Genomic DNA, 22,308 nt, shown 5'->3' on the forward strand with positions numbered 1-22,308 from the left:
ATTCCTGAATATACTTTTTCAGCCAGGGCATGTCTTTTGAGTTTTGTCAAAACAAAACGTCAACAACACTGACAAGGAGATCTCACTAAAGTGAGGTCATTGTACTCCGAAGTATTTTGTTGTTGATGCTACTGCAAATCCTTCTGCAAATCTGTGTGATCCAGAAGATTCTCTTGGGAAGGGATCTTCTAACTATGTTACAGATGCAGTGAAGTCTGATGTGACGATGGCTAAAGAGAACTTGATATGGTTATGGTCATGGCTAAAGAGAGGCCATGCAGAAAATTTGTATGTGAGATAGAAGCTAACATACAGGCTACCAAACAACATGGCATTCTCAGTGTCCTGTGCTTCACGTAGCTAAGTAAACCCAGTTTCTGCAGGAAAAAAAAAAAAATGTTCATTTCCAAAGGAAAACAAATCACCTCAATGTTCTAACTTTTGAAGGAGACAGTAACGAACAAGAATACTTATCGACAAAAGGAAGAAGACAGGACAACTGTTATTTACACCATGCAATGCTCAAAACTACGCTACGTTTAGAATGTGTCTATTTAATACAAAATATGGAATGACTGCTCACTTAACAAGGGCTGCATTCCAGATTTGAGTTTCTAACATTTTTATTAAAAATGAACAACAGTCAAATGTCTTCTTAAAATAAAATGGACACTTGAGAAAGCCCACATTAAAACACCTAAATCCACCTGTACACAGACCTTCACAGCAATCTTGCCACATCCTGAGATCCAGTTTAGGAATATCTTCACAGCTACTATATCCATGTGGGAATTCAGCCACCTTAAAGACATCATGTTGTACCCTGGTTATGTTGTCACCATTGTCACACAAAACTCTGGCAAGAGATGTCTGCTTGATCTGAGTGAGCTGAGCAGGCGTGAACACACCCGGGTTCTCATACCATAACCTGTAATCTCACAGAAAAGACAAGTTGGCTAGTGAAATAAAAAATCCAAACATGCAGTTTTCCATAGATATTGCAATACTCTATTCAGAATGAAATTCTGCAAACCCTGTTCTCGACTTTACACTGTATCTGAGGGAGTGATCTAGATGCCAAAATGTAAGCACTTGGTGTCTCTTCAGCCCTATTTGGTGTCATGCTGACATGCTGAAAGGGCTGAAGTCTTCGATGACTTCTTTAATTTGTCTTCTAGTGCCATTTTGATGTTTTGGGTATCTTTGGTCATCGAAAATGGCACTACACTACCAAGTTCAGGGTTCTTTTAAGATAGAGGCTTAAATTACCACGGACTGCTTTCTCTAGGCAATTTTCCTATGGGTATGAAAAAATTCCAATAGAATTGCTGAGATTAGAAGTATGGTTAACCTATACCTTGTTAATTGTCAAGATAAGTGAGATTGTTTAATGATTGTTTAATTTCCTAAAGAAATTTTTTCTGTAAAACTATTTTAATGACTATACTGATTTAGAAACTTATTATTATATGCTCAGTTAATACATTATATTCAAGAAGGAAATACCATGGGTTTGAATAATTTATTTTTCATATATAAAGGGTTAAAAGTCTGTTATCAACAGAAAATATAAAGAAAAGCAAGCCAGCCCATGGAAAAAAACCCAAAACATTTTAAGTTACTGTCTGGGATTTGAAAACATTTAACACTATTCTAACATGTAAGAATTGCTCACTATGATATCGTTTACAGCTCACAAGACTGTAAAACTGTATTTCTGTATGGATTTTTTTCTCCCACCTATTTCAATGAAAAATAAGTAGGAGGCTCTTTAAATTTTATGAAAAATCAGTAACAATTTTATACTAAACTTAGATGAATTGTGAAGAAAATTCATTTTCCTACTTATTTTATCATTTTCATACAGCTTTAGACAGTGGCCAAGAAATCTCCAAGTACTGGGATCAGAAGAACAGATTCTGAAACTTCCATCTTGACATGAAGTTAGGCTCCCTTCAAACATCACCCCTTTTCCCTGCACAGGCACATTTTTTCTGCATGGCGCTGGCAGCTTTGATCCTCTGCCCATTGTAAAGGCTTTTCAAAGAAGTGAGAGTTGCTTTCATTACATCTAATAATATTTTACGATTTGCTGGCATGTTGCTTCAAAACAGTTGTATTCTTTGGACAGCAGAATCCCACTTCCTAAATATTCAATGTTTTCCTATAGTTGCTAAATGTTGTTTCAGAAAGAAAAAAAGTATATTTTGCTGGTAAAAAGTGCTTTTGCTGGAATAAAGCAGACAGACACACACAAAAAGCAGTGTTGTTATCCTGTTGAGACACAAATAGCTACTTATCACCAGCAATCTGGAGCTCATACTACATATATTTCTCCTTTTATTTCCTCTGCCTCCAGGCATGAGAGTTTTATGTTTCACAGATTAATTTTTAAACAGATTTTATGTAAGAATTTTTTTTTTAAAAAAAACCACACACAAAGGCTTGCATTATTGATTACAGAAATTAAAAAAGCTTTTCCACCATCTTAAGTAACAATGTTTTAACTTACAAAAAGCTGAATCAAAATTAATCTCCTAATTCTTCCTGTTTCCCTTTCACTAGGATGAGACTAATAAGCATAAGTCTTTCTACCCTCATTACGTTTAAGAAGTAGGATTCCAGGTCACAAATTGTGTTAAAGTGAGGGAAATGTTGATTTTCAGACTTCAAACGAGTGTGCTTCAAGTATGCAGAGGAGATCTGGCTGCTCTAACAATAGCAATTTGCTTATTTCAGGTACTGTAGAAACCGAAAATGAGAAATTGCTTATAATGTGCATGTAAAGTCTTTTAAGAACAATTACCAAACTGAGCTCTTTGGAATAAATTGTTAACACTCTTTTGGTGCAGGCTCCTTGCAATTGAAATATATATAGGGGTTACAGATACAGAGTGGCAGTTTTCCAACCTATGCTTAAACAACGGAGACTGAAAGTGTCTCAGCCACCACAATTCCTTTGCCAATAAAATAAGTAAATAACAACGGAAGGACGTGAGTAACATCCACATTCCAGAAAGGCAAATGACTTGAATAACTGGAAAAAAGAAAATCATCATGTGCTGGCTCTGGTGCTTTTGAAAATAAAATGTAATTTGATTTGGAAACACAACCTTGCAATTGTTATTAAGCATCCTTAACTTAAAATGAATTATGAATTCCAAGGTATTTCAATTTACCTGTCTCCATCTCGAATTCGCCGAAACTGTGTGCTTAACAGACACATCAAAGTTGGCCCCAGTCGGCTCCCGGGAACTAAGTCTTCTACCATTAGAGCAGGAAACAAGTCTATGTTCAGTGGGGAACCATACAACCTATAAAGAGAAACCCAAAAAAATTTAATTTAAAATATTTTACATTTCCCACATATGGCAAAACTAAGGGCAAGCAATATGAGTAACTCACAGCAAAAATGACAGTGATAGTGTTACACCTTCTGTGAACAATTGGTGTATATGCAAGAAACCCTGCAACGTAGGTTGCGTATGTGAGTAACATGGGAGTCTGCAAGTCTACCCCAAAATTTCCTTTCTACTAGTAGCTTTCTTCTAATCTCTTGAACCTGCTTCTCTTTTTAAAGCTTCTCCTTCCTGCCCCTCTGCACACTTTTAGCATAGCTGAGACTAATTCTGTGTTTTTGATTGACAGAGAGTGACAGAGAGCTGAAGACATGATTTCAAACACTGAAGCTCTGAAGCTTGCTGGTAGTGAGGACAGTACAGATCACTGGCAGTGAAGGATGTCCACAGGAAAATACAGTGAATGATATTCTCATTTGTTTTAGTGAACAGAATGGATGGAACTGAACATGTAAATACTTGCATGAGACTGGCATAAAAAATGACCTTACATTGAAACAACACACGTTATTTTACAGCATTTATAAACCCAGACATTTCATATCAATCATTTTATGAACACATAAAGGACATATCAACTTCTTATTGTTCATGAAGATGTAGAAGTGGAGAAATTATCTGCATTTGGGAATTTTCCACACCTACTTTCTGTTACAGATGCAATTTTCTTTGAAAATCCCTCTACCCCTTTTCTTAACAAATTATTTTCTTCTAGAGAAGACATTCAGCTACTAATTTTGCATGCACATTTAGATAATCAATCGGTTTTCTTCACCTCAGGCTCACCTGTTAAGTTTCTCCCTGATTTCAGGATTCTTAATTTCATTTTTCAGATCTTCAAAAGTCTGAGCTGAAGAAAGATTACAGTAAACTCTAAAATCATGGTAGGGAGGAATTCCATGATCTCTGCCTCTCTGAATATTCATAGCTGCCAGATCTAAAGCCACAGTACGTGCCATGGAGAAGAGTCTTTCTGTTAATTCTGTATTGAGTAATTGTGACGGGACACGCATCTTACCAGCAACACCAAACAATCCCCTTAGAAGTGGATCAATGCCTCCTTCATTTACAATCCGAAATGGAGAGAAGAATGCCTTATGAAGAGGTAGATGGCCTTGTGGAATAGGTTCAAAGTTTTCATCCAGTCGATACAGAAAAGGATTAATGAGTGTGTGACCAAACCTAAAAGCGGCAGTTGCAAACTCATTAGTTATGCCAGAATTAACACTGGGATCATAACCCTTATATTCGCCAAGCATCTTCATGCCTACCTCTCCAAAGATCTTAGGTAGCCAGTGGCTAAATGATATGTGTTGCATTTCTGCACCAACAATTTTGCGTGTTTCGTGATATATTGTGTCACCGTCCCAGTGCGGATTGAGTTTCAGTAGCTCTGTGGCAATTCTATTGTGTTCTCTAAACCATAACGTGTGGATGCTGGTGAGACCCAGCTGCTCGTTAGAACGCTGATCACCAGCTAAAAAGCAGGGAATTGGGCTCTCATTTTCATCTCTCATACATTCTGTTGGTGGGCCAGTAGCGAATGGAAGAAGGGGCTTGCCAGATCTCTGTACGATCCCTTGTCTCAGAAGACCCCTTTGACTCGCCAAGTCTCTGATTTCTAGCGCTTCATGGTCTGAACTGCCGTACACATTGGATGCATCGATGTATGAAGTCAGCTGGTTGATCTGTTCTCGTGGGTACACAGAATTCATCAGGAGAGATGTCATGCCACTTCCACAAACCGGACTAGAGCGGACAAAAAACATGCAGCGCGCGCCGTTTCGGACCCTGGGATCGTTTGGCGGTATCATGATGGAAAAGCACGGAGGATCATTCGTACAAACCGAACTGCAATGCTGACCATCTGAAAACCTGGCCTCACTTAGGGCAGCCACGGTGAGGTCAAGGTCATGGTCAAGAAACTGCCCCCACTGCATGAGCATGTGAGTGTACTGGTCGTCGGGAGTTATCGTTTCCGTTCCTATCAGAGTCGTTGAAACCAAGCGAGGCATCGGGAGTGCGTAGCCATTAGAGAGCCTCTTCGGTTCGATTCCCCGAGGCAAATTAAACCCATTTTCATAGACAGACTTTAAGAGGCGTTCGAAGGCTGTCAGCGAAGCGCCCCACATGGGATGCTGAAGGTTGTTGCATGTTCCGTCGTGTGTCCTGTACTTCTGGTGGAAGCACATATCTGAGCAGTTGTTCACTCGTCGATGGGCTGTGCAGCCCGACAGGTTAGCTATCAGATTCAAGTACTGTGGGGATACAAGGTCATTGTAGTGATAACCTGAAACCAGAAGAGAGACAGAGACAAAATCATGGACTTCACAGACTCATGGGCCCCATAGATCACAAATTTATTTGAAATGTCATTTTATTATATTGCATTTCCCACTAGATTAAATATCTCTACTGCTTAGAAAGAACAATGATAATCATCTCTGTATGCATTACATTAAGCACTAAGTCATTCAAGCAACAACCACTATTAGGTCAGGAGGGAACTTTGTAAAATGACAATTCACATACAACTTTTAGAAAATGTTCACAACAGGAGCTCGTTACATATTTTGTCACTTAAGAAAGCACAGGTATTTTCAGAAATAAAAGCTTCATATTGAGACAAATGGGAAAATTTCCCCAGGTTAGTAGAATCATTTAAAAGACAGTAATAGATACATGGATTTCAAGATTTTATCATTTGAGACTTGATAATTCACTGAATGTTACTATTTTGTTTCGCTTTATTACAGTGAGAGTTGCAAAAATTTATGAAAAAAAGTCTACAAAAAACACAAAAGAAAAATAACCAGAGGCAACACAGCTGAGCAGAGGAGTGATTTCTAGGACAAGTGGAGTAACTCACATTCACGTTACCCAGGACTGGTTTCTAAAGAAAAGGCGTTTGTTAGCACTTGGCACAGGTTTCCTCTGCAATCCACACCATTCACCTCTGGGACTACAACATGCTTATCGCTTTCCTGCATTTTTTCTCAGTTCATAGGAAAATAATATATACAAATTATATACTGTAATTCATTAGAACTATGTTTTTTATAACTTCAAACCAAAGCTATGTGCTGCATGATCTCCACTGTGGTATGACAGCATGTGGAAGGACTGAAGACCATAAGACCTCCTCGTACATGTTGGGTGACTACAAAGAGCAGAACAGTCAGGCTGTGCCTTGTCCATGCTGCCTATTAGAAGTCATTCCAAAACCGATTTTTTCTTAGAAACATTTGGCCTTCATTTCAGGAAGAAAATAATTCATTTGGGCTGTATCTACATTATCAACTTGTGTAGACCAACAGAAATGTGTGTGCTGAGTGGAATTTTTGATGCTGAGAAAGACATCCTTACTGTATCCATTACACGATAGAAGCAGGTTTCCTTCAGAAAAGCTTTACATTGTTCTTCTGGTCTGAATCATCTAAATATGAGGAAGAACTTCTTTACTGTGAGAGTGACAGAGCACTGGCACAGGCTGCCCAGGGAAGTTGTAGAGTCTCCTTCTCCGGAGACTTTCAAACCCCTCCTGGATGCGTTCCTGTGTAATGCGCTTTAGGCAATCCTGCTTTAGCAGGGGAGTTGGACTAGAGGATTTCTAGAGGTCCCTTCCAACTCTGATGATTCTCTGATTCTGTGAATGTGGCCCTGGATCACATTTTTCACTTAATCTGAAAAGAATCCACACTGTTCAAGACTGTATCATAATCCACACCAAAGCACAATAAACTGAGAGATTCAATTTGAATGGGCCCTGGAGATTCAAGGCATTGGCACACCTTGAGTAATTAATGGATATACAGTGTGGATGAATGAGGTTCCAGGATTCAGGATAGAGGCTGAGAAGTAAAGTATTTGGCAGTGTAGATGTTACTTTTAGTCAATTAGAAACTGTCGCACACACTGTGGTTCTTAATCTGGAAAGTCTGCAGTCGAGTAAAACTGAACAATCAGAATAAAGATAGGAGATAAATGAGAGCACAGTGGTACTGAATTCTCACAGGCTCACAGGGCTCCCACCGTGATGGTAATCATTCAAGAATATGAACTGAATGTTATTTTGCAAGAGGGCAGTGCAGGCTAATTGCACACAGTTGGGAAATGTTCCTTTTAGTCCTGAGCTCAGTCCCCAGCTTGCCCACAAAGACACTGACCTTCATGTACATTTAACATATAAACATGTGCTGGACACATTGGCTCTCTGCCAATTTGTACAATGCCAGGTAATTTCAAACAAATCGCCTTAAGTCCCTCTTTGTCTTAAGGGATTGCTCACGGCTGCTCAGCTGGGACAGACCCTGTGCTCAGTGGGTGGATCTATGTTTTCTCTGCCTTAAGCTACGTGTACTCCAGCGGTTCACAATTTAAAACAAAGATATTAAGAGACCTAGTGCTTGCATTAGGCAAAACTAAGCTGTTATTGAAGACAGATATACATACATTATTTTATGGAATACTCCAGACTAGGAAAAAGAAAAATAAACCACAGTACTGGTTTGTACAGCAAATGCCACTGGGTAATGCAGTAAAACACACTCTTCAAGGATTACTGATAGCATACTACAATATGCTATCTAATAGGGCAGCTTAATTCTAAAACTACATCCAGAAAATGTATTTTCTCTATAACACTCCTTTTTAAATGATCTTCATTCATCGTGGAATTCCTTCCTTATGAACATTATTCATGCAGTCTTTACATAAATAGTTGTCTGTTGTTCTTACCCTGGTTGCCACTCACGTTTCTGACATCAAGCTGTGGGCAAAACTCAACCACAATACTGTTTTGGGTGGACTGACCTTCATGATCAATTTAAAAGAAAAGGTTCAGCTCCTTTGTTTAGAAGTTCAATTGGGAGGCAACATCTCATCTACGGATTAGATTCAATGGCCTCCTGAGCAGATTGGAGGCTGCCACAAAAGCCAGTCCCAGACCCTTAATTACCCCTCTCATTCTGGGCACTAACTCTGGCTCTGCTTTCTAAAAGGCTGCACGCTGAGCATTTCCACTGCTTAGACACTGGCTAGCTCAATTCACATAATATTAGCTTTTTTTTTTTTTTAAACTGCAAGGAAGATGTTTCATAGAATCATAGAAATATTGATTGGAATCACAGAATCATAGAATTGTCAGGGTTGGAAGGGACCTTAAAGATCATCTAGTTTCAACCCCCCTGCCATGAGCAGGGACATCCCCCACTAGATCAGGCTGCCCAGAGCCCCATCCAGCCTGGCCTTAAAAACTTCCAGGGATTGGTCTTCCATCCCCTCTCTGGGCAACCTGTGCCAGTGTCTCACCACCCTCATTGTGAAGAACTTCCTTCTACTGTCCAGTCTGAACTGATCCATCTCTAGTTTTAATCCATTCCCTCTAGTCCTATCACTACCCGACATTCTAAAAGCCCCTCACCAGCTTTCTTGTAGCCCCCTTGAGATACTGCAAGGCCACAATAAGGTCTCCTCGGAGCCTTCTTTTCTGCAGACTGAACAGCCCCAACTCTCTCAGTCTGTCTTCATAGGAGACTTTTTACCCACACCAAGCTCCTGCATCCCTGTCTAGTGGGCTTGAAAAATTCCAAAGACTGAGACTCCTCAGCCTTTCTGGATAAGCTGTCCCAGTGCTGCACTGGCCTCCTGGTGAGAACGTGCTTCCTAACATCCTGTTTGAACCTCCCAAGCAGCAATTTGTGACAATTCCCCTTGTTATATGATCTGGCACTGCAGAGAAGAATTTGGCTCTGTAGTTTTTCCTTGGGATATTCCAATATTCTACATTTAAAAAAGTCTCTGAATAGGAAACTGTCAAGTTTCTCAACTGTTCCCAATGGAAAAGTGCTAAGTAACACCTTCTGCTAGGCTCTGCATTTCGAAATAAAACCAAATAAGGACAAATAGGAGTATTTAAATCTGAGCATTAGGCTATTTAAATGAAAACAGATTTCTTCTACTATTCAAGTTTCCCTAAAAGCCAGGTTGCTACTGATTTTGTAAGACTGAGAAGCAAGCTCTGGTTGTGAACAGAATTTCCAGTATCACAAAACTGCCTGGTTTTGTGTTAATTAATTTGTATTTGTAAAATTTAATGTCAATTTTTGGCAACTTTTAGGTGACTGAATTTCACTATTATAAATCCCAGTGAAAAGCAGTTAATAAGTTCTCACACATCACATTTCAGATATTCCTAGTCTTATATATATATATATATATTTTATTTTTATTTTTCAGATGCTTGCATATGCAGCTAATCAGAGTATCAAATTAAATCAGGTTACTCTTAAAAAACACAAGAAACATAAGCCTTCAAAGAATTCTGACTAAGTTATTGTGGTAAACTATTCAGGCCTAGTTATTTACTCAGCTCTACTAATGAATAACAAGCTTCCTTTACTAGGAAATGTTACCGTACACAAAGCTTGGAGTCTTTGGTCTGACAAATACTCACCTAGTTCATGGTCAGAGTTAAAGTTTTCGGAAGTTACAATAAATATTCAATTATAAACATCAAAAAAAAGGTAATAAGTAAAAATATTTCCTCTAGATTTTCAATGTAGCTTTTGGCTATGGCTCAAGTCTCAAAAGTTCTCCTAAAACTTTGTCATTATTTCCAAATGCTTCAGTCCTATGTCTCAAGCCTATCCACAAACGCATCTACAATCATTACTTGTATATGCTCCAGCTGGACTTCATGAACTTGAACTTGGACTTCAACAACTAAAAAGCAGAAATATTAAACCTCACATTTTTCTGCTATTTATAAAAAGCAGCAAAAATTGCATTTCTCATTATGTCAAATCAGTCTTAAAGGAAACAAATAGCTTAGTTTGACACGCACTTTAAAAATCCATGGCAAATAATTCTTTGAATACTATATGCATAGTACATAGAGTACACAGCACATGCATAAACCTTGGTTTGTAAAGTATACAAATCCTTCTTGTTATATCAGCTTTTCTCCTTGCCAAGGCTTGCATGGGTTTACTTAAAGAAACATGAACAAAATACTGATTATTTTTAATACATAACAGAATAGTCTTTTTTGCTATGAAACACTGGTCCTAATGAATTAACAAACAGGATGCATTGTGCACTTCCACTACAGCAAATTTGACTAGTAGAAGAATATTAACATGAATTTTTCCTTAATATGTCAAAACGAGGTGAAAAAAAAAGATCTCTACCTGGAGAGCTCAAACAAGTTAAGTCACATCATAATGTACCAATTTGCAAACCAAGGACTGAATTAGGCGAATATATATGTATGGCAAAGTTTTGCAAAGTCAAATACTCCACTGATTTCAATGTAATGGTTCTACAACTAGGACACAGGTTCAGAAGATAAATGTCGATTGAAATATGACTTATGAAGGCAAATACACTTCCACACAGAAAAACAAGGAAAAAGTACTGACTTGTTCCATTCAGGTCAACCATGAGCCCATCTTGTACATGATCCTGAATAAGTTGTAATGTCCTTTCAAATATTTCCCCAGCTCTTGCTTGCTCAACAGTGTATGGATCTCTTGGGTATCGAAACAAGGCTAGTAAATCATTTGGAGAACGAGGACGACTGATAGATAATTTGAAAAAACACAGTAAGTGTACACAGGAGTTACAAAATAACAATAGTACATAAATCATGTAAACATTTGGCAACTTGATTAGTACATACCTTGGTTACTCATCTCAAAATGGAAGGCAAACAAAAAAAAATATATTTAATAAAATAATAAAATAATACAACATTTAGTAGTAATTAAACATTTAGTAGCCTTTAGTAGTCTACACAGTATCTCAGCAGAAGAACTGCTGCAGTGAATAGATCTCAACATGAGTGTTTAAGCAACAGGAATCCTTAGAGGTTAAACTGCTAGTACTCCCAGAATTAAACAGATGTTAACAATGTCATTTAAATAATAAAATGGCTTCTTGCTTCATAAATCTTACATTATTTCCAGTATATACAAAATTAATTTGGACTTCTCAAGGTAAAAAAAAAAAGGGGATACCTGTCAAACAGATGTGTACGTGTTGAATTTATTGCTCTGTCAACAGTTGCAATTGCTTCCACAATTGATGTCTGTACAAAAGGATCTCCGTTGCGGCTGACATTAGGGACTACAGAAAGAGGAATTCATATGTTACTGCAAAAATGGTCACACACAAAAAGATACTTCTGTAAAACAGAGTCTAGACACGACATCATTTCAGTTGTACAAAGCAAATCCCTGTTCTACAAGCATTAGTTCGTCCAAATATAAAATTCTTAACCATTTTGAAATTCTTTCAAAGCATATTACAATAGAGAAAAATTCATTTAAAACAGAAGTTAACGTAAGTTTAAAAATTAGCTTGCTTAAAATTCAAAACTAAAATGAAGTGAAGATAAACAAATATAGCATTTATCCGTCCATTAATTAGTCCTTAAATTTCAAGCAAAAATTACCAAGGGAAAAATTAATGATTATTAAGGTTTTTTTTCTGCTGTGCTGTATTACCAGCTTTCAGTTGTTCCTATCAAGAGCCTGACCTATATCCACTGAAAGCAGTGCAAGTATTCCCTCTGATTTCGATTAGTACTGTATTAGTACTAAATTCAGTGTAAGATTTTAAAGGGTTTACAGGAATGTGTTACAATGAGTGGAAAATACTGACAGACTTATTTTGCCTTTTAGAACAAATGCATCCCAAGATGCATTGAGATTTCAGAAAAAAAAAAAAGAACGAAACACAAAGAGGCAAGATTTAAAAGAAAACCCACAGAATATTTCCAAAAAGCTACAATAAATTAACATTGCTCCTCTCTCGAGCTTAGTCTTGCAAGGCACCTAAATTTTAAAGGGTTATAAATACTTTATTTATTTTGACCACTACTTTGTTTTTAGTGACCCTGCATAACACTGGAAACTCACTAATGCATAGGCCCATTCATCTGCCTTTTTATGCAGCACTCACTCGCAGCTGGATGTTTGTACAACGTATTTAAGGCGAATAACCTTCCTTTCAGCCTAAACCAAGAACTACCAGATCCAGGGGTAACAGCTAACAATTTCCAGAGCGTGTTTAGATTGGAAAAGTCACACAGGAAGAAGGGTAAAGTAGGGAGAAAGGCCAAAGCAAACACACTGGAAGAGAAATCAGCAGATGTACAACATCAGCTGACATAAAAACCCTTGTTTGCAAGCTTTTCATTACTCTTTTCTGGGCAATATTTTGTTATTCCTTCATAACTAACAGCTTAGGCTGCATCTATATGAGTTTCAGAGATTAGACCTGGGTAATCAAACTTAACCATCTATACCATCAAATAAAATCCAGTCCCGTGCACTCTATAGCTGTAGCTGAAGGCCCCTTTTCTGCCCCGAGGCCAAGAGACAACACATTTCCTGCTCTCAAACTCAGCTGATCCCTTCTGCAGTGTCTAACAGCAACAGCCCCTAATTGGTCCTAATTACCAACCTCCTTGAGCGACAGCTTCATTTGGACAACAACCATCCAGAAACATTACCATATAAGCTACTTATTTTAAGGTTAAAGGTAATTTAGAGGTTCACTACCCTCATTTGAGTTGTTTCAGAGAGCGCTTGTGTGCCATGAGCCATCTTTTGTTCGTTTGTTTCTTTTTGCACAACTATCTTTCTGATTAATGGTACGCATGGGCTGAATCATAAGCCTTGATCAGATGTTAACTATATAATGAACTTTATTTTTGTTTAGACTATTCTCAGCCAGTAGTTCTCTTTTCAGACTAATTATTATAAGGAAGTAAAGCTCCCTGCAAGCCTTTTATGACACTTTTTGGGGAGAGGGGGAGAAAACCAGCAATTTTTTAAAGCAACAAGAACATAATCCACACACATCCTGCCTTACATGTAATCCAAAGACTTTTACAAAACAACAGAAAAGGACAGAAGAAAATGGCAAAAGAACAGCATCCTTGAAAGATTATCAAATATGGCCACCAAAACCTGTCCCATACAGCTCCTTTATACTTGTCTTTATTTTGTATCAATATTAAGAAAATATTTTTATGTATTAGGAACACCAATAAAACATTGAAAAGACATGTTGACACGAAAGTTTTTTAGGCATTTCTGGCTATGCCATTACTAATACTATTCAGATAACAAGTGTTGAGTACTTATAATCTGTCCAGCTGTTCTCCTTGATTCTCTGACAGCTTCATTTTTATATAGCAACCAGAGAAACAGTATCTCATATCCCACTCGTTTTAAGCAATCATAGAAATCATTTAAGTTGGAAAAGACCTTTAAGATCAAGTCCAATCATTTATTAGCAATGCCAGGTCCAACACTAAACCATGTCACTAAGCATCACATCTACTCTTTTAAATACCTCCAGGGATGGTGACTTAACCACCTCCCTGGGCAACTTGCTCCAATACTTGTCAACCCTTTCCATGAAGAAATTTTTCCTAAAATCAAAACCTCCTCTGACACAACTTGAGGCCATTTCCTCTTATCCTGTTGCTTGTTATTTGGAAGAAGAGACCCAAACCCACCTCACTGCAGAGGTAGCTGGAGAAAGCAATAACCTCTTGACTCCACTTCCTTTTCTCCAGGCTAAACAACCCTGGTTCCCTCAGCTCCTTCTTATAATACTTGTCCTCCAGACCCTTCACCAGCTTTGTTGACCTGCTTTGGACACACTCCACAGTCTCAGGGTCTTTCCTGTCATGAGAGGCCCAAGGTGCAGCCTTCTCAGGGCCGAGTACAGTGGCACAGTCAATTCCCTGCTCCTGCTGGCCACACTATTACTGATACAGGCCAGACTGCCATTGGCTTTCTTGGCCACCTGGGCACACTTCTGGCTCATGTTCAGTCAGCTGTCCATCAACACCCCCAGATCATTTTCTGCCAGGCAGCTTTCCAGCCACTCTTCCCCAAGCCTGTAGCACTGCCTGGGGTTGTTGTGACCCAAGAGCAAGGACTCAGCACTTGGCCTTGTTGAAGCTCCCATAATTGGTCTTGTTGAAGCTCCCACAATTGGCCTTGGCCTGATCCAGCCTCTCCAGATCCCTCCGTAGAGCCTTCCTGCCCTCAAGCATATGTATCCTTCCCGATAAGCTTGGTGTCATCTACAAACTTACTGAGGGTGCATATGATCCCCTCATCCAGATTGCTGATATAAAGATATTAAAGACAAATGGTCCAAATACTGAGTACTGGGGAACACCACTTGTGACTGGATTTAACTCCATTCACTACCACTCTTTGGGCATGGCCTTCCAGCCATTTTTTTTACCCAGAGAATAGTGCACCCATTCAAGCCATGAATGGCCAGTTTCTCCAGAAGAGTGCTGTGAGAAACAGTCTCAAAGACTTTACTAAAGTTCGGGTAAACAACATTCACAGCCTTTCTCTCATCCACCGTGCAGGTCACCTTGTCATAGAAGATCCGGTTAGTCAAGTAGGATCTGCCTTTCATAAACCCATGCTGACTGGGCCTGATCACTTGGTTGTCCTGTACGTGACGTGTGATGGCACTCAAGATGATCTGCTCCATAACCTTCCCTGGCACTGAGGTCAGACTGAGAGGCCTGTAGTTTGCTTGATCCCCCTTCTAGCCCTTTCTGTAGATGGATGTCACATTTGCGAGGTCCCAGCCAACTGGGACCTCCCAGGTTAGCCAGGACTGCTGATAAATGATGGAACATGGTTTGGTGAGCACTTCCACCAGCTCTCAGTACCCTTGAGTGGATCCCATCCAGCCCCACAGACCTGTGTGTGTCTAAGTGGAGCAGCAGGTCACTAACCATTTCCCCTTGGATTATGGTGGCTTCATTCTGCTCCCTGTCCCTGTCTTCCAGCTCAGGGGGCTGGGTACTCAGAGAACAACTGGTCTTACTATGAAAGAATGAGGCAAAGAAGATGTTAAGTACCTCAGCCTTTTCCTTATCCTTGGTCACTATGTCTCCTCCTGCATCCCATAAAGGAGAGAGATGCTCCTTAGCCCTCCTTTTGTTGCTAATATATTTAGAGAAATATTTTTTTATTGTCTAAGAGAAGTATCATTCACAGTTTCAGACTGAATACAGATTAATCAAGGGTAGTTTCATAAATTTTAGGCTTATTCACGCTCTAGTTTACAAGAAAAAAAAATCAAATTACAGTTAAATACTGCAGATCAGCTAGCACCAAATTCTGTAGTTTGCTTATTTCATCAGCTGAGAATGAGCAGGTGACATGTGCACTAAAGGAATGAAACTGGTTTCCATTAGGGTTATAGTTAAATTCATGGTTTCATTTTTCAGAGCTCTTATTGATCTGAGATCTAGCAAATATTAAAAGAGAAAAACAAAACCCAACTTTTTTCTATGCATCTCCAGAATAACCAAGATCAACTAATTTTAATGGACTTGCTTTCATTTGCAAACTCTATATATGTAGATGAAACGGTAGTACTGAACGATTCTCAGTCCTCTTTTCTCAGAAATCATCATTATAGATTGAAGAAATACTATTTTTGATAGAAGGGGGGATAGCTTGTTAATCTAGTAAAAGCAGCTTAAGCTGGGGAATACCATAGTTTTATTGATACTGTGTGATTCATATCATGGTAATCAATGCATTAGAAAAATCACTGATATACATTTATGAATTTAGTAAACAAAATACAGAACATCAGGCATAATACTGGTAAACAATATTGAATACTCAGAAGAAATTAAAATTATTGCTCAATACTAATTTTTCAATGATACAAAAATATTGTGTCATGTCTTCGACTTTTCAAAAGACCAAAAAATATTAATAATCACAGTTCCCTTCATATTTTCCATCAAAATAAGTTTGAAAATCAGCAGTAGTACTCAGTATGCCAGAAAAGCATTAGTGGTCAATCTGTGTAACAAAGTTATTTCTCTAGTGTCTTTGGCTGCTTTATTAGCAAATATTACACATCAATAATTGATAATGATTGATTTTTATTTTCAAATAATTAGAATAAGCTCAAATAGTCTCCTTTTCCTTCTGTGACGTCCTTTAGCTTCTTAAGATCATTATGACTCTCCTGAACTCTTTCACAACAGTTGCAGCCTAATTTTCAACAAAGTGCCCCTTTAAAGATGCCACAGGACTTTTTGTGAAGTTATTCCTAATGATTAGACTGTGTTATTTGACTAGTAAACTCTAATAGGTCCAAATAATATCTCAGGAGGAAAGTCATGAAACTAAATACAGTGCAAAGCATTGTTTGTTTGGAAGTTTAACTCCTAGAGACATTTTGGCTAATGTATTTCCATCTTAGTTCTACCTGTGCAGATAGGTGTCTGAAGAAAAAAAATGAAAGAAAAAAAAAGAAAAAAAGAGAGTATTATGGGAGAAAAAGAAAAATATGAGTAAATGAAAGAATTTAACATTTGATAAATTTTTGTATATTACAAATTAGAAAAAACAAAGAAATTAAATAAAACCAATAGTCTAACTCATACAGCTTACCGTTAACACTAAGCACCATACTAACAGAGGAGTATCCTATGGTATTCCGAGCAACACACTCATATCGACCTTCATCAGCTGTTCCAACATCGCGAATGGTAAGATATCCCTCGGGACTAACATGAAATTTCCCACTCTCAGTTACCTGTACTCCATCCTGCAGCAAAGCATAAAGTTTAGTTATTCTTTAGTCTTTGTTTTCTAAAGTGAATTTTTGTCTTCTCCTTCTCTTTTAATTTTACTTTTTATTGTATATGTATATATATACGTATATTTTGTATGCCAAGGTAACAGCCAGTCACTGTTGACAGGTGGACTTGCATGCACTTCTAAATTGTATAGTATATGTATTTACATTTTAAAGTACTCATTATTACAAATCAAAGTAATTTAATAGCTATAGGTCCTCACCAAATAAAATTTAAGACCCCAAAAATAACATAGAACATATATGTTCCTGAGAACACATATATTTGATGTTACTCAAAATTAACCAACTAAAAAAGATTACAAAAGCTTTACATGTATCAATTATTCACATACTATGCATTTAGAAGCTATTTAAAGTATATTTTCTAATGTTCAGTTATTGAACATAAGATGATAATCAGGAAAACTGAAGACTAATATTAGCAACACATTAGTACATCAGTACCTCTCCTAATAACTTGAACCAATAGTTTGATATAACAATTACCGCACCAACTGAAATCAAAGCCACAGAGACATTATCAAAGTTACTGAAACTTGTCCTGATTGAAGTGTTGATGTCCAGTGTCAGAGGGCTTGGTAGTACAGTATTTTTTATTGCTTTATATCTATATATATTTATATATACATGCCCTTCATTATAAAAAGATTTGCTGATTGAACTTCAGGTAACGTTTTCAGACTGTTTTTTCTCAAGCAACAAATTGACAATGTGCACTTCATATAGCTAGTTATAAAGACATGGGAAGGCCACTGCCTTTCTGCAACAACCAAATATCTAGTACCTTATTCCACGTAATTACTGGCTCTGGCTCTCCCTGAGCACTGCACGGGATCTGCACGTTTGTGCCAACCTCCACTGTCATGTCACTGGGAACGCTGGCAAATACAGGAGTCACTAAAAAACCAAATGGTACTTATGTAATATAACTTGTACAAAAGTCATCTATAAAGAGGTCAGAGTTGTTCTTTTTTTTCAGTTACCTAACCTAGAATTTTTCAATTACTTACTCTATAACCATATTCTGTCTGTCAGTTTTTAGTTACTTACAAGTTTATCTTAGAGACAAAATTCCTTATTCCTGATGCCCGCTTGAGGCTGATTTCAAATACTTTTAACCTCTAACAAAACAGGCTCAGAGATGATAAAAGCAAAATTTTACACAACTCATTCAGCTGTCATTGCCCCAGCCTGACTTACTGAGGTGCTGCTAAGCCTTCACAGGGCTCCTACCCACCCTGACACCAATGAGCCCTAGGCCTCAAATAATTTTTAAAAATCACCTTCAATTTTCAAGACAAATGGAACACAGTTACCTAAATTCAGCGTGATGAAAATGAATGTATTTTTAATCCTAATTTTCTTCAAATCCAGACTGATATCCAGCACTCAGATATCATCATGAGAAGCACATCTAAGATTAGGGAGACGTTAAGAATTGTATTTCTGCTATAACACAGCAGTATTTTGGCAGGAGAGGGAGGGAGCTGTGCTTTTACAGAGAAATATTTGGCCACACAGAGCACGTTTATACTACCAGCTGAACCTGGCTGTGGTGTTAAATGGTTTGTACGCAAATGGCTGTGAAGGACCAGAAACCAGGCATCCAGAGGCAGGCGTCCAGCACCGGGAGGTGAAAGCTTCTGGCGCTATGGATGTGAGCCACGTCATGCCAGCAAACAGCCCTGGGCCATTAATCTGTGTTCATTAATACGGGTTCAGTCACAGCGACCACTGACTAGACATTCCTCAGATGAACAGTCTTTTTGTTAGAAGCCCAGAAGAAAACGTTTTCTCTTCTTGTACAATTGAAAATAACATTGCAACGAATGAACGATGAGCTCCAATTTCAGGCTGCATATGCAGCCTTCCACCTTGTATTTACTATCTTTCAGTGACTGGATTTTGCAACCCAAGTCACACTAAAATAATTTCATTAAATTTTACTCAGGCTCAGTCAAGTTTAACACAGCTGGAAGGCTGTAAAACTTTTTTTAAATTGAGATTTGGTTTATGGAATTTTAGCCAACAAATTTACATAGGTGAAAAAACAATCTTGATTTTAACAAATCATAGAATCATAGAATGGCCTAGGCTGGAAGGGACCTTAGAGATCATTTTAATCCAGCCTCCCTGCCACCAGGGATGCCACCTCTCAACTAGATCAGGCAACACACGGGGACTGAACGGGAATCGAACCCGCGACCTTAGCGTTGTTAGCGCTACGCTCAATTGACTGAGCCAATCGGCCTCCTAAATCAATCTCCCAGTATCAGTCTTAACTAAGAAAAATCAGTGGAACTTTTTTCTGACAAAAATCTAAACTCAGGAAGACATTTGAGCCCCTTTCACTAAAATATTAACAAGAAATGCTTTGAATTAAATGCTTAATCTCCTTGAATTTAGTTAAACACCAAAGTACTTAACTAACTGCTATTAATAGGATTCCAATTAATCCCAGAAGTAGCTTACTTAAAATTTACTTGAAGAAAATCGTAAGAAAAATAGAGTGTTTTTTTGTTTACTTCTGTGTCAACTTCTTTTAAGTATAAGGAATGACTTTTCATTGTGAAGGTCATTCTGCTGTTGTAAAACAGAGTATTCTGTTTCTGAACATTAAAATATTATGTTAATAACAATATTTAATTAACTGCATAGAATCTTATAAAAAAGCAGTCTTTTCACCAAACAAAATATTTTCCCAAGAAGAGGAATACTGTCATCCTCAAAGGAAGCCTCCATTCTTAAAGAGTAAAGGAGATAAACTTTTTTCACAGAAGCCAGACTGTCCCAAAGGAATGATACTCTGTACAAATACTGATAAGTACCTGTACATGTTATTTATTAAAAACTACCTGGAATCTAAAAATAAATATTCTTACAAATAATGACCAGAAATGTAAAACGTTAGCAACACCTGAACAGCACATATTTTAAACAAAAAAAAGATACAGCCTCATTTTAACAAGCTTTTATCAAAAAAGCCATGTTTGGTTGTAAGTTTACATAGTCTCCAAGTCACTTTGAACAAAGTTCATTAGGGCACACTGCTTCACAAGCTTAATTTATAAAAACTAGTAAAACACCTTATAATTCAAAACCAGCAAGTCAGAATTACTGTAAAATGCAGCAAAAGTCCTGAAGAAAAACCCAAGTACTATTCAAGCCCTGTTTCAAAAGCTTTTTTAATTCTAAACAAAGATAAACTACTTCCTATTAACATTTTGTGCCATCAAAAATAATTCATTCTCAATCTTATAATTTAAAGGGGAAAAAAATCAGACACAGCACTGTGTATTCCAGTGTAAGCTGAAATGTGGGGGTTTTTTTTCCCCCTCCCAGCAGCTGTACATGGAGAACATACCTCTAGGCTGTACGGTCAAGTATACAACAATTCGTTGAGATCCAATAATGTTGACAGCTTGACATTCATACTGTCCCTGGTCATGCAGAGCAACCCTGGAAATCCTTAGGGTTCCAGAGGACAGAACTAAGTGTCTTCTGTCAACAGACAACTGGCCTCCTGAAACACAGGACAACAGCATTTGCTATTTTTAGCAGGGCAGAACAAAGTCCTTTTGTGTCAGAAAAATTCAGAAGATTGTGTCAGGAAATTCAGAAGATTTTAGATTTGACAAAACATAGGAAAAATGTTTTTTTTAAAAAAAAGTTTGAAACATTTACTAATAAAACATACATAAGCACACAATTATAATCCTGATCTCTTCTGTTTGTGGTAGGAATAAATATTTTCATTTAAGGAGCATGATAAGCATCCACATGAGAAAGCATCATAAGAATTATTACTGTTCATTTGATATTATTGTGATCTGTGCAAGACACGATTCATCTTCACTGCTTGGACCATCTAGTGCATCTAATGAAAAATATATACAGCCCGGAAAAAAGCGAATATAATAAAAATAAAAGGCACATCAGCGTCTGTACCCTATTCTTCCTTTTCTGACACTTCATATGATTAGATCAATCTTGGTAGAGAGAGAAACAGTTACCTTAAAAGCAGGAAAATGATCCCGAGTTTATTAAAAATCTGCTTTACCTACCTTAGTTTAGCATTTCTTAAGTTGTTTTTCCTGCTAGATCTATTTCAATTGATTCAACTGGAGTTTTTACTCACTGGTAAAACCTCTGCTACAGTATTTCTTCCTGCTGGATTTGGCTTAATGCCTTCACAGCCACAATCTGATAAAGCAGTCAGCAGAGTGCACCCCAGTGTTCCTGTCAATGCACATTAAGTGACAGAAATGCAGATATACTGATGCCAGTTATAGGCTGGACTGTTTTGGTTTCTGAAGTGAGCACATCTCACCTTTTCAGATCTCCAGTTAATGACAGTCATCCCCATTTCTTCTGCAGTAAATCAGCAGTGACAGGTATTGCCACATGTGATTTGTCTCATATTTCTTATACATGTAATATTAGAAATCTATTACGGAGACATTGTAACGACTTTTTCACCAAATTCTGGAAGTTGGTTGGGCAGCTAGCTTCTGTGGGATACCTTGCCTTTTCTAGCTAGAGCAGAAAGAGATGAGCCCAATTTCCTTCAGAGACTGAAGCACCTAAACAAAGGCATGCAATTCCTTTCAATCCTCGAATGATTCCAAAACCACAGCTAAACTATTCTAGTAGTTTAAAAGCAAAAATGGAACATGCTTACCTCCTTTAGTCCAGGCAATAACAGGCTGGGGATAGCCTTGTGCTTCACAAGGGAAGTCAACGGTTTGTCCTTCAATCACTGTTTTGTCTTGAGGAGTGACAGTAAACTGAGGTAGAGCTACAGAAGAGAAAATAAACTAGCTAAAAAAAACCTCCTACTAAAAAATGCACAACTGTCTGAAATTACATACTGTTTCCCGTGTGACTTGAATAGCTCAGGCTGCTCAGAGAGATGGTGGAGTCTCCATCTCTGCAGACATTCAAAACCTGTCTGGATGGCATCCTGTGCAACCTGCTCTAGGTGAACCTGTTCTGGAAGGGGGGTTGGACTAGATGATCCAATGTGACACCCATCTACAAGAAGGGCAGGAAAGAGGATCTGGGGAACTACAGACCTGTCAGCCTGACCTCGGTACCAGGGAAGATTATGGAACAGTTCATCCTGGGGGTGATCACACGGCAAGTGCAGGACAACAGGGGCATCAGGCCCAGCCAACACGGCTTCATGAAGGGCAAGTCCTGCTTAACCAGCCTTATCTCCTTCTATGATCAGGTGACAGGGAAGGCGGTGGATGTTGTCTACCTGGAC

The 22,308-nt window shown here is 38.1% G+C and overlaps 1 protein-coding gene across 1 annotated transcript; it reads right to left on the minus strand.

Annotated features, from left to right (window-relative positions):
- Positions 1-719: 719 nt before the first annotated feature.
- LOC104267480 (peroxidasin homolog) lies at positions 720-21,837 on the minus strand (the record flags this gene model as incomplete). The annotated part of the gene is made up of 9 exons (XM_009867963.1): positions 720-928; positions 3,180-3,314; positions 4,146-5,649; positions 10,781-10,938; positions 11,378-11,486; positions 16,829-16,985; positions 17,824-17,936; positions 20,404-20,562; positions 21,721-21,837. Coding segments are annotated over 9 exons (2,661 nt in total), but the record flags the coding sequence as incomplete, so codon positions are not given.
- Between the last annotated feature and the right edge of the window lie 471 nt (positions 21,838-22,308).

Source organism: Apaloderma vittatum, unplaced genomic scaffold, assembly GCF_000703405.1.
Source record: "Apaloderma vittatum isolate BGI_N311 unplaced genomic scaffold, ASM70340v1 scaffold19714, whole genome shotgun sequence".
NCBI lineage: Eukaryota > Metazoa > Chordata > Aves > Trogoniformes > Trogonidae > Apaloderma > Apaloderma vittatum.